Below are 13,695 nucleotides of genomic sequence, written 5' to 3' on the forward strand. Positions count from 1 at the left end.
TCAGGAGAGGTCAACACTTTCATATTCACAATGATCCGAGTCTTCCAGCTCAATCCCGGGGACCAGGCTGTAATAGTCCGTAGCCTGGTTTAGATAAAGCTTCTCGCGGTCTGTAGAGTCTTTCATGACATCTGTCACGCTCGCCGTTTCCACGTCCAGTTCGTCTCCCGCCCGGTTATCTACATCATCTTCCTCTTCATCCGCCAACATCAGCCCAGGGCCATCTTGGTTGATGTCACCATCCTTCTCCACCAAGTGATCTGCAGACGTCCCTAGTTTTATTTCCACCTCTTCATAGAGATCCCGGCTGCTCCCCAACAGGGCAGCAGAAGGTTTCAATAAGATGGGGTCATTTACCTGATTAGCTTCCAGCTCCTGCCTGTCCTTTTGGGAATGCTGTCTAGGTTCATAATGATGGTATTGTCTTAAATTTGAGGTTCCGTTGCGTTCCACGGTAACCAGGCTGCACTCTTGCCTTGCGTTGGTGTACGCGGCTTTTTGTTTACGGCAGCAAAGATACCAACACGTAAACCCTAAAACTACCAACAGGGGAATGCAGATCAGCACCACGGTTAAACTATGTGACCTGCAGAGGCTTCCTCTCTTAACATCTTTAATTTTTAATCCATTATCCTCTTTTGGTGAAGAACAAGTCAAGTCTTCTAGCATCCCATGGCTATCATTGCTACGGAAGAATGGTTCCAAGTGGTCATAGAGGGCGCAGGTACATTCTAAGCTATTGTTGAGGAAGCCAAGTACTGAGAGAGAAGGTTTGAAGATCGTCAGTGGAAGAGCGGTCAGGTAGTTGTAACTTAGGTTTATCTCCTCTATGTGGTCTGAGGCCATCAGGAAGTTTGGAGGCAGGTGGTGCAGTTCATTAAAATCAAGGTGAAGCACCTTCAGGTTGGGGGCATTGGCTAAGAATCCATCAGGAAGAACTCTCAGGTGATTGTTATCCATGTAGAGATGTTCGATGGATGTCGGTGTGCTCCATCCTTCGCTAGACGCGATCTCAAGTATCCCACAGTTTGAGAGGCGCAGAACCCGCAGGCTGGATAACCTGGTGAAGACGTTCCATTCTAGAGTACTCGCGGAGAAGTTGAGTATCGCACAGCAGAGGTCTGAATCCAGATTGGGCAAGTCTTCCATATTGCGCAACACGGTGCAATTATTACAAGGGTCGTCCACCGCTCCCACTGTCGGGACTCCGACGAAAAACAGCCACAGAAAAACCGCTTTGCACTGAAGACCTGGCGTAAAGAAAGAAACATACAGTCAATATAAAATATACAGAATAGTAAAATACAATGCTACAGAATCTGTTGGCGCTATATATAAATAAATGTAATATAAAAAGGATACCATTTAATCTTACATATTTTACTATACATTATACACCTTCCCCTGTGAGGTTCTCCTACGAGCTGAGTTTACCCTAAATAATGTAAAAAAAAACATAAATATAGACAAAGAGGAGGCCAAGGCTAAATACATCGGGCCACCAGATCTCACCTTTAGTGAGAATTATTGGACATTTATACTGGAGGTATAACCACCTGCGTAATAGATATTTATATATATACACCATATATACTCACCAGACATGGCTGAAGGTAAGGAGAACCAGCAGATCAGATCTCAATAAGGTTTAAGTAACTATTACCAATTACATGAAAAAAGACAATTCGGTGCAGTTGGGTTTTCAATGTGTGCTGCAGTTCTCCTGGAAAAAGGAACGGAAACAGTTAAAAGTTATAAATTGTGATGGTCAAAGCACTGAAAAAGCAAGTCATTGAGGGTCAGCCGCAAAACGAGTCTGAAGGACTTCGCAGGGAGTAATTATATCGCCCTCGATAACGCGATCCGTGGAGGGATTTTTTGGGGTTAAGTTTGCGGAAAACTGTAATAAATAAAACAAACTCCATCATGTGACGGAGGCATGGAGAACGTGCCTCCTCGTAATATTATCCCCCCCCCCCCCGTGGTGAAATGCTCTGCAAGGCTCCAGTTCTGTAGAACGTTGTTACTGATTAACCAATCATATAAAGAGCGGCAGAGAGAAAGTAAAATGAGGATGATCTCAATGTCAATATATTCTGCTAAACCCCACAGAGGAAACGCCAGCAACACCACCGGTGCTGGACCATCATCATCATCATCATCTAGATTGTAAGCTCCTTTGAGCAGGGCCCTCCTCACCTTGTTATGTCCTGTCTACCCATTGTACAGCGCTACAGAATTTGATGGCGCTATATAAAACAATAATAATAAATCATCATCATCAGGACCCTGCAAGCTATGCTAAGCTCTAGAGAGAGAATCACAGATGATTTTTTCCTGCAAACCACAAGCATTAATAACAGATCTAAGTGTATCCTAAGTAGGAATACCTCCCAGTATCCTTGTTTAAGAAAGGCAGTCCCTTCTTTATGATTCAAATCCCTGACGTCTTCTCTCCTAGGAGCTCAGAATGCTTCTATAAAGTCAGATTATTTGTGCATATAGACAACAGTAATGCTTTATTCGAGAAAATTCTTCTTCCCCGGGCTGCTCAATTTCATAAACATTTGGAAATAGGTTACAAAAGTCACAAAAATCCTAACCAAACCATCTAAAAACAAAAGTGTCTCTTTTTGCTCATTTGAAATGTTCGGACATGTGATGTTTAAGAAGAAAACTAGGGGGGGCTTCTTTTGGTTTAGAAATAAATAAATAAAAAAAGTACAGGGCTATGTTCTGTGGGGCAAGAGGGGAAGCTGCCCCCCCCCCCCGGTCCTCTGTCCACTTCTGGAAGCGGATGTGATGTCCGCACAGGAGGGGAACTTCCAACGCTGCCCCAGGGTCCAAGACAACCGGCTATGCCACTGCAAGAGGGCAGATTTTCTTTGGGGCTGATTGTATAATAATGATCGTCGCCCTTAACTGCTATACAACCGTTGTGCTTTTTATCAATCACTTATCAGCATGCAGGCTGCAGGGTGCGGCTGGGCCGCTGTATGAATCACAGAGACTGTAAGTAATGTGCTCAGGTTGGCTGAGGGTGATAAGGATTGGATCCAAATGAGGGCTGCAGAATTCCCAATTCAGAATTTCTAGATGAGTAGTGCGTTACTCAGAAATACCGCTTCTTCACATATTCCAGAGGTTGCTGCGCAAGCAGGTGCAGGCATTGCGAGAGGGCATTCGAGTGGGGACTGTTAGAGGTCTACAGCAACAAGACATTTCACAGAAGCTACAAAGTTTATACAATTAATTTAAAAGTAACAGACTTTACTCACTTAGTGTCCGCGGTGCTCTCCATAGCCAGCTCTCGACACAGACTCTTATATTTCCGTCACTCTCCTCTTCCTAGGAGCTCAGAACGTTTGCATGTTTCACAGAGTACTACAGCCCTGCAAGCAACAACGGAGTTAAACAGGCTTTACCTATTAAACAGTGTCATTAAAGTGCGTTATTATATATATATATATATATATATATATATATATATATATATATACACACACACACCTTACTCAACTACGTAAACGGCAATGATTAAGGCACTAAGTCACAAAAAGGTTTTGTTCCCTACCTACGCCTCCATCCCATATAACACATCAGATAAATCAGATAAAGCCACGGTAGTTCCTTTTTGACCATCTGGAATGTGGATAGATGTGAAACAGGGATGTTCCTGAAGCGTTTTATTTTTCAGAATGTTTAGGGAACCCCATCAGTAATACAAAACTCTACAAGGCCCATTGAGATTTGGCATTCCCTCCTATGGGTCCCTGCGATCGATGCGGTCGATGCGGGGGCCACATACACCTATGTGCTTGGCATAAAGACACCCAGGGCCCAAGTAGGCAGCTTGTTGAGAGCTCTTTGGTCTCTTAGTCCGTCTCTTCCCATTCTGCATGTTTTGTGCTTCTGTGTTATCTGTGTGAGCGCTCCATCAACACGCAACACACGCAGCTCAGACCACACATATAAACGCGACCCGTGGACTCCATACGGTAATTAATTCCATCCGGTATTACAGAGGAAGGAAGGCTGTCACTTCCCGCGTCTCGTTCAGGAACGGTCGGACATCCTATATATAAGTTGGGTCCAGTTTTTTTACGGGGTATAGTATAGACCGCTGAGCCGCACCCAATTAAAATGTGATGTAATACAATAAAAAAACAAAGACGCTCATGGGCTAGGATATGAAAACCACATAAATGTAACATTTTCATACGTGTTTTCATAAAAAAACAACTTTAAACAGATCATTGTGAGATGTACAATAACATATACTTCCTAAAAGCCATTTATAACACAGTATCATACGCGGGACCCTTTGCTGATTTGGTTTATTTCTGCAAACGCACATTTATTCTCAAAGAATTGATACCGGAGTACATCTACCCCCTTTAGGGCACAGGTTAACCCCCCCCCCCCACAGGTCTCTCTTTTCTTGGAGACCAGAATGTCACCAGATTGGATACAATTTAATAAAAATGATGTGATTTTTAATATTTAGATGTTAAAACCCTGCCCATTTCTTGTCCTTAAAGGTAACGAGTGTTTTTTTTTGAGCCAGGGACATCCTACAAAGTGTTCTGTGAAGCTACGGCGTCTCTGACGTGTTTATGGATCCATCAAGGGTTAAATCCGAGCGGTTACTAAACACAGGGAAATCCCCATAGAGACCAGATAAACAGATCCGTAATGTCTGGGAATGGCTCGCACTCACAAACAAGGCCTAAAACGCGGGATTGAAGGGGTTAGCTTACCCTTAACCATTTGTGTGCCATTGAGATGGCTTCCATCGTACGTTAAAGTAAATAGGCTGCCCTTGAATCTCTATAAGAAAAAATGGATTTCCCCAAATTAGCCCGATAAAAAATGGAGTCGTTAGTTGACGTTTGTGACCTTTTATAGGGCCAACATAGAAAAAGAAGCCTCCTTAACCCTTTATGTGTCAGAGGAGGGGGGGGGGAAACATTTATTAGTGTACCCCTTCTGCGCAGTTTCACGATATTCACCAGAAAGCAGGACACAAAATAACACATTTAGTGGCAGCGAGAGCTTTCGAAGCGGTGACCCCCGGATATATTGGTCCGCATTGCCGCTTGGATACGGCACGCCTGGCTTTGGCCATTTCCTCCAATTTCCTGTTTTCCGCACCAGTTACAAAAGTATAACGAGAATTTGAAACAATACAAAACGAGATTGGAAAAAATACTACATTCCTAACACAGGATACATAATGAATGTGCAAAAAAATGTTAGCCAAGATTTCCTATTTATTAAATTTTGTTATTTTCACGACTCTAACTCATTTAAAAACTGTATTTCTTTCCTAAATATTGAACGGATATTTTTTTGCGTCATTTTGTTTCCCTTTAAACCCTCTGCAACGGATTGGGATTTGTGACCTGGGTGGAATTTCTACATCATACGATACAGAATTATATAATAATAGAACACTAATATTGAGCCATAAACACTGTCCTAAAATAGGCCAATTTAATAGATTTAGAACATTTATTTGTTACAGTTAAGAGAATTTTCCTGCATTACCTACAATCATAGCACTCCTTTCAACCTCAACACCGATACAAATATTATTAATATTATTTTCGCTGCCAGGAAATAAAAAATGTCATTGAATTTTAATATGAATTATATTGTTGTATTATTAGGAAGTAATTAATTGAATGCCCGAGAAATTATATTTTACGGACTAGCATGATGGGAGTTGTAATCCATAGCATTGTCACACCACAGCCACACCTTGGTGTATATTTTCCCGGAGCGTTTCGGGTTGAGATATTCCGGTTCTGGACCCATCACCCCTCCTATAGTTTTATAAGCATCCTCTTTTAAAGGGGAAGAATGGTATCCTTATTAGCGAGTCAATAAAGCAGGCGGCTCTTACCTTGGCGATCCTGCGCGGCTCTCCCCACCGATCGCTACACTTTGCCTCTAGATCTGAATGTTATGCTGCTCAAAGTTCTAGCAGCACTCCCCCTCCCTGCCTACAAACCCTCCACCAGCTCTCCCTCCTCTCACATGCTCTCCACTCTTTGACTCCTTCCTCTCCACACCTCCCTAATATGAAAATTAACCCTTTCTGTTCTGGACGCTGGTTGCCGTATCGGCAGCATTGCCCGCAAGCTCTGCCACCCTCAGGGGGGTTATGACTTTTTAAAACAGAATTAACACCCTGTTGTTGCTAAAACAATTAACCCCATATTAGTATGCGCTGGTCGGTGCTAGTAAAAGCCACTGGGGAGTAAAGGGTGGCGTTGTAATAGGCAGGTGACGTTTTGGCCGGTTACTATATGATTGCATCTACAGCCAGTAACCGCTGCGTGCAGGTAAAACGGGAAAAAGGTGCATTTTAACGAACGCACTGTATACAGCGACATGGGTTTGCTGTTCGTTTGCACGATTCCAAATGATTTATTCGATTTCCTAACCACTCAGAGCAGCTGGGTCTTTTGGGGAACTGGGACTCGATTAATAGGGTAATAATACCCAGACTTTCTGTCATCAGTGAATAAAATGGTTAAAAGAGTGGCGTTTCATTCCGAAATGCTGTTTCTTCAGTTTGCCCCCCAGTTGACGGTATAGTTTAACCCCTGCTGGGGACTTGGGAGGGTTGTCAAGTGTGTTTGGGGGCAACTGAACTCTGGGGTGCTCTCATTTGAAGATTGGGGTCCACTGCCAGGTGCCTTTTCTGTCTGTCTTACTAGTAGATCCACAAATTGCCACCAGGGTTTTTAGGGCTTTAGTATCATTTCCGTGCTCTTTCTAAGCAGCGCATTTGTATAGGGCAGGGCTGTATTATTTGGGCTTGCCACCTGGCCTGAATATTACCAGACCTCCCCTGGGAGTGTATGTGTACGGGCATTAGGGGCACTCGCCTAGTGACAGGGTTCAGCATTGACTATTAATAATAAAAATAGTATTGTTTATTGTTTTATATAGCGCTGTACAATGGGTAGACAGGACATAACAAGCAGTATACAACATAACAACTTGACTTACGGAGATAACAGGTGAGGAGGGCCCGGCTCAAAGGAGCTTACAATCTACCATGCCAAATTGCTCACGTGTCATCAAATTCCAAGGTATGGAGCCCTTTATTTATTGTAAAGAAACAATCAGCCCCCTGCCTTGAGGAAGTGCTCATAAGAGTGAGAATCACAAATGTTTCCACCTATCCACAATATATGGTGCAACCCTCTGGGAATGAAATGGTTAAAATGAAGGCGTCCTTATACAGAGTTCGCACTGTGTGTTATGTTGAAACGGTACATTCCAGCTACACCTTTCCCTTATCTGTAGCGTCCACGCTCTCCCGCCACGCCGCTCTCACCGTATCTCTCTCCGTTCCCTCCTTTCCGCTCCTCACCCCGAGGTGCGTTGTTATATCAGCGATGGAGGAATGTTGACCTGCTGGTTAGGTTTGCCAATAACCTGACCAGAGCAACCAGTTCATCTCGTAACCAGAAACCGAAACCGAATGGTTGCCGTGCGGGAACCGGATGATGTTATATGAAGTCAGAGAAGGATGCTTTTCCCGGCCATTTCTGGGTGAAGGCGAGGGGGGGGGGGTGTATCTCATAGAGGGTTTGGAGGAAAAGGAGACCGTCCCAGTAATGAAAGCTTTTCACGGAGAGAGAGAATGTCCAAAAATCTATACGCACCCTGAAAAGGTCTTGTACGTTTGCGTGGAGGACAGGGTCATCCGCGAAGGACCATCTCTAGCATCCAGCAGCGTTGAATGGGAGGAAGCGAGTTAACATGGCATCCCTGAAGAAGTGGGTCTTTTCTCCGGGTATTCTGACCTAGGCCAACAAGACTGACAGGTCCAGGGGGGCTGCATAACAGGGTAACCCCAATGTTCAATGGGGTGGTTAAAAGGGAGACCGTTCATCGGGCTATTAACACTACGGAGGACGGTGCCGGGTAACATCCCGGTGCTCAGCTGTACGGACGACAGGGTGGCTGGTGGCCCTGCGATGACCAAAGGTTAATACGTTGCTGGGGAGCGCGTAAAGCCAAAAAGAGAGCACTCCAAAGGAAAGGAGCAGTCCTAGAAAAGTCCTAGAATGTTCCTTTAAAGAACGTTTGCCAATCTTTCCCAAAGCGCTCAGACTATTTTAAGAGGAATGTCTGGGTGCCGTCTGCAGCAGGCAAACTCTTCCACAACAAGCCTCGTCCCTGAATGTGTGACCCCGGATCATTCATCACGGATGGAGCGTAGATATCCACGGGAGGGTCTGTTCACTCCGACTGGTACAGAACTTACGATCCGTGTCAAAGTGCAATCATTTCCCGGATAAAGAATGTATTCAAAATGCAGCGGATGCTTTTGCTATGGATTTTTGTTGAGAAAAAGACTTTTTAGTGAAAGCAGCAAAACCAATTGTGCTTTATTCACATAAGAATTTGAATAAATGTTAGCCGGTTTCCTACCAAGTTATAAACACTACCCCCCAAAACATGATCTCCAAACCCCACCGGTGATGGAACGCAGAAGACTCACAATGGACTACTGTGTGATACCAGAAGATCTGGAGGACATGGAATGGGGGGGGGGGCATTTACTGAACACTGTTGGAACTAAATGTATTATTATTACTTGTATCATTTTGAGCATTTCCCAGACATGATTCTTTAACCAGGTAAAATTTGGCCTCATTCATAACTTTCGCTGGGAACACTTAGGGGTCATGGAACCGAATGGCTGCCGCTGATTTGTGAGATTAAATCTACAGAATAAAATGACACGTCCTCTAAGGTTCAGTTGCTTCGCTTACTAGACGGTGCGATTAATGTTTTGCCTGAGTGAACAAGGAGGATGGACAACCAAGATGACAAAAATTCCAGAGACCCGGAAGTGCCTTCCAGCAGAAGTGGTTTTGCCAAACACAAGGATTTCAGAAATACCAACATTAGAAAGGCATTTAGAATAAGTAAATAGTAATAATTTATAAATACATATTACACTGTTTCTACACGCATTATTGTGGCTTTTAGTGATGTAGAACCCTGCGATTCCCTCATACCCAGCAAACATTCCTAACTTCTAGAAAAGAAGTTGAGTAGGGGAGTGAAGAGGGACAGTTGGGAAGTATGGATATACCTAGGGGTTTACTTATAGGCAGGGATTTCTCTCTACACACATTCAAACTGAGAGACGTAGGTTGGAGTTTTCAATTTTCAGCAACCCTGTCCACCTCTTTGTTTTTGGGAGAACTTCCAGGTCCTTCTTGTCTCTTCTGCTCCTCAGACAAATATAGGGGACAGATTTGGGAGCCTATTTTATCCGAGAAGGAGCACCATCTGTGTATAGGGGTATTTGATGAATATATATATGTATTTGGGACTTCCCAAGGCAATGTGCTGGCTCAGAGTACAGGATAATGTCTACATAAAACAGCATTGGAAACCATTGACGACGGCTCTCAGAAACCGTGAGAATCTGTCTGTTCCAAAAGCGCTGCAGTTCCAATCGTTCTCACGTCCTCCATAAGTCTTTTAACCGTGCAGCATAATAGTCTATATTAGGCTTTTTCGTCTCCTGTTTTGTGTACACACACGGCCTGCGTCCTCTGTTCCCTGGTAACTTATAAACTAGTTTTAACGATCCTCTGACATTATCCCCGAGAGAGTCCGGTGTTCTCTGCTAGAAGTCACGAGCTCAAACTCCCTGCCTTGGGGAATTATCCTAGCAACATACAGGATCAAGAAGTGTCTCCAGCAGGTCCCAATCTTCTCTGTGATGCAGCTAAAGGGTTAATCACATACAGTACCCAAATCTGCGGCTTACTAAATGATTTGAGGGCGCCCAGTGGAAGCTATGTTTTAACTCGTTTTCACTTGGAGCACGGAGGGTTAAATGAATAACTGCTCACATTTCAGGCACCCTAAGCGTTACATCCAGGAGTTTGTTTCAATTACATATCAAATCTTTAGATATGATTTTTTCGCTTGAAAATGATTGCTATATAAAGGGGATGTAAACTTCTTAATGTATGGATTTACAGCAAAAAAAAATTAACATTACATAAAACATTACATAAAAATGTTAATGATAAAATAACACTTTTTTAACTAATGCAACATTTTCTGGGTGACAGGTGAACTAAGCACAAGCCCTTTCTTGTAGGATTATATCGCCCTCTAGTGGCAAATAAATAGACAGTTGGGATACTATTATACTCCAATACTATATACCTGTACCAATACTATATATATATATATATATATATAAATACATACATATATACCCAGTGACGTATCCATGCCAAGGGTGGCAGGTCCCAGGTGGGCCTGATCACTGATGGGGTGGCTAGAAACACCACCCTAGGTCAGACCGAAGGTACATACATCTCTGTATATACTATTTATCAGGATTACATTATAATTGTATTTATAATAAAACCTGAGTATAATATTTATAATGAACTGCTTCATTTTGGTGTAAGGAGCATGTATCCACCCGAAAACGTTACACATGATGCTCAATGGCTCGATTGCTAACAAATGATAGCTGGGAACTCCAAATGACCTGATGCTGAAATAGGGCAGCCACTCGCATAAGGAACAGCTACTTGTGAGAGTGTGTGGTGTTAGCGTGTGTTACAGTGAGTGTGTATGTGTGTATCTGTTATGGTGAGTGTGTATATGTATATTAGTGAGAGTGTATGTTAAGTGAGTGTTAGGGCGAGTGTGTATGTGTTCCATAACAGAATAAAGACAATGTTACTGTCTATACACATATAACCAAAGAAATGCAACGTTCCCTCATCATGGCAAACACTGATGTCCGGATGATGAAGCTTTGATTTTTTTTGTTTTTTGTTTTAAGTTTATTTAATAAAGGGACCTTATCTATACCAGAAGTCTCCAGCATTTACGTCCATGAGTGCTACGTATAATTAATGAAACATCTTAAAATTACATTAAAATGTTGCTTTAGAGATTATGGATGTATATATTAACCATTTTATTAATTTTCTTATTTTTTAATGCTTTTAATATATATATATATATATCTCATCCTCTTCCTCAGATGGGAAGTGTGTTGGTTTCTATGCCGTGAGCTACTGAAAACAACTAATCAAAATTGGAATGAAAATCACATAAAATACATATAAAGGGATCCATAGAAATATAAACCCTTTAGAAACATAGAATTTGTTGGCACATTTTTTCATTGGACTTGTCTTAGATTCAGGAGCCGTATGCCTATCCCATGCATGTTTAAATTCCTTCACTATATCACCACTACCACTTCTGATGGGAGGCTGGTCTGCTTACCTACCACCCTCTCTGTAAACAATCTTGGTAGATCCTACTTCATGAGCAATAAACATGTCCTGATTAGAATACCTGGAGTCTTTAATGTAGAACAGTAATGAGTTTCTTACTCACGCTCTGGAATGTGATTACTTTGCGTTATCAGCGAAGAAAGGCACTCCTGCGTGGGAGCTCGGAAGTGTCCCTCCAGCTCATACATGCCAACACTTCCGGGAGTATAGCGAGACTCTGCCGCACCCTGGGGTGCCGGGTCACTTATTTATAATAGACAATAGAAAGCTTCTTCAGTTTAATGCAGAATTTTGCAAATGAACTAATCCCCTAAAAAAATGTGAAACACTAGTGGTTTTTAGTAGTCTCCTATTCCTGAAGATTTTCACTTTTATATTGAACAGAGGACCGATGGGACAGAGTCACCCAACTCTCATGTTCCATCCCATGAAGGGGATTTAAGGGTCAGGCCCCCAGGGGAAGAGGTCTTCCTAAACCCTTGCACTGGAAGTCCAGGGCAACGTTTAGTAAAAGGCTTTAGGAGGCCAGCTCTAATTGCCATTCCTTCTGGTGTTGTGGATAGTAGACTATTGGCATGCAATGCTATTTGTCTACAGCTAGGGGTCACTAGACTAAAGTTTATAGCCCGAAGACGTCTTGTTTCTCGTCACTCAAGTGATGAACCACAATTGCCTTTGGCCCACAAACCCTTGCACTGTTCACCTTGGAAGAGACGAGGTGGGGTCTCTTTTGGCTTTGGTACCAACTCTGGTGTTTATTCGCTTTATCACATTATGCAAAATCATACGACACGTGAGGAAGTGGCTTAATTTATTCATATTCGAAATATCATGATATATTCTATAATTTCCCGACCATTTGGAGCCTAAATGGCATACATTTTCAGAGAAGTCATAGCTGGATAGGGAGATCAAGTGTTGATAAGGTGTTCTTGAGCTAAGCCAGTAACACAAAATTATGATGGAAAGCAGTGGTCCCAGTCATGGATCAGTAAGCGTCACCCCCCCTCCCCCAAGTTTTCCCTGTTGAAGGGTTAAAACCTTGAACGCCATACCAGTCTTGCAGATTTGTGACATAGTAGACCAGGAGAATGATGCTTTGTAAATGCAAATGATTATGTTCTACATTAAAGTCACATCTAGTCATTTATCCCGCATAACAAAAGCCCTAATACCCCAAACAGAGGAGCGCAGCCTTCCAGACTTTGTCTGCTGTAGACATTTGCAGAGGTCTGGACAGCTTCTGACCTATATACCTGGTTAACATGATGTTTGCGTTCTGCAATGAAGATCATCTCTGATTTAAATTCAGTGGCCATCAGTGGCACCGAAAAAGATGGACCTAGTGTGTAAGTTGATCTGTTGCTTTCCCCATGTTCTACACAGTGAATAAACCAGAGTAATTCTATTTACAGATCAAAGTAAGCATTGCTTGGAGCATGTGGGGGGGCAGTATGTCTGCAGACAGGATTCTCCATGCCTCTTACCAGCCCATTAAGAACTGTATATAATCTGTACATAAAGCTCCTCGGGACTGCGGCTGGGACGGGTTTAGTTCACTATTTGGTGCTGAGCGCCTGCTGTGAGTATCATAGCCAGAGGCTACAGCCCGTCCGTCAAAACAACCAGGAGGATTTAGACGGCACCCTCTGCTGTGACATTATCCCGTCAATTTATAAAAGCCGAATTCGCTCCACCAGATCTGCGACATAATCCAGGATTTTTAATGCTGTAACTTTGTTGTAGCCCCTGGGTTGCAGATGATATTCTATTGAGCGTTATGTGGAGTGCTTGTAACGTGCAGAAAACGAGTCCTCACATTGTCAGGATCCCAGAAGAACGTTCAACAATACCCATTCCCCCAAATCAACAATACCCATTCCCCCAAATAAACAATACACATTCCCCCAAATAAACAATACACATTCCCCCAAATCAACAATACGCATTCCCCGAAATCAACAATACCCATTCCCCCAAATAAACAATACACATTCCCCCAAATAAACAATACACATTCCCCCAAATCAACAATACGCATTCCCCGAAATCAACAATACCCATTCCCCCAAATCAACAATACGCATTCCCCGAAATCAACAATACCCATTCCCCCAAATCAACAATACCCATTCCCCGAAATCAACAATACCCATTCCCCCAAATCAACAATACACATTCCCCGAAATGAACAATACCCATTCCCCGAAATGAACAATACCCATTCCCCCAAATCAACGATACCCATTCCCCGAAATCAACAATACCCATTCCCCGAAATCAACAATACCCATTCCCCCAAATCAACAATACCCGTTCCCCCAAATCAACAATACCCATCCCCAAAATCAACAATACCCATTCCCCCAAATCAACA

At 42.9% G+C, this 13,695-nt stretch overlaps 1 protein-coding gene across 1 annotated transcript; it reads right to left on the minus strand.

Moving 5' to 3' along the window:
- LOC149271399 (uncharacterized) lies at window positions 1-1,149 on the minus strand. The gene has a single exon (XM_089507475.1). The coding sequence runs from the start codon at window positions 1,147-1,149 to the stop codon at window positions 1-3; it is 1,149 nt and encodes a 382-aa protein (XP_089363601.1).
- Between the last annotated feature and the right edge of the window lie 12,546 nt (window positions 1,150-13,695).

This window comes from Sceloporus occidentalis, unplaced genomic scaffold (assembly GCF_023333645.1).
Source record: "Sceloporus occidentalis isolate IW3139 unplaced genomic scaffold, rSceOcc1.0.p SCAF_526, whole genome shotgun sequence".
NCBI lineage: Eukaryota > Metazoa > Chordata > Lepidosauria > Squamata > Phrynosomatidae > Sceloporus > Sceloporus occidentalis.

Excerpts from the sequence above, each read along its gene's own strand:
- LOC149271399 (XM_089507475.1), bottom strand. The coding sequence starts at position 1,149 with ATGGAAGACTTGCCCAATCTGGATTCAGACCTCTGCTGTGCGATACTC.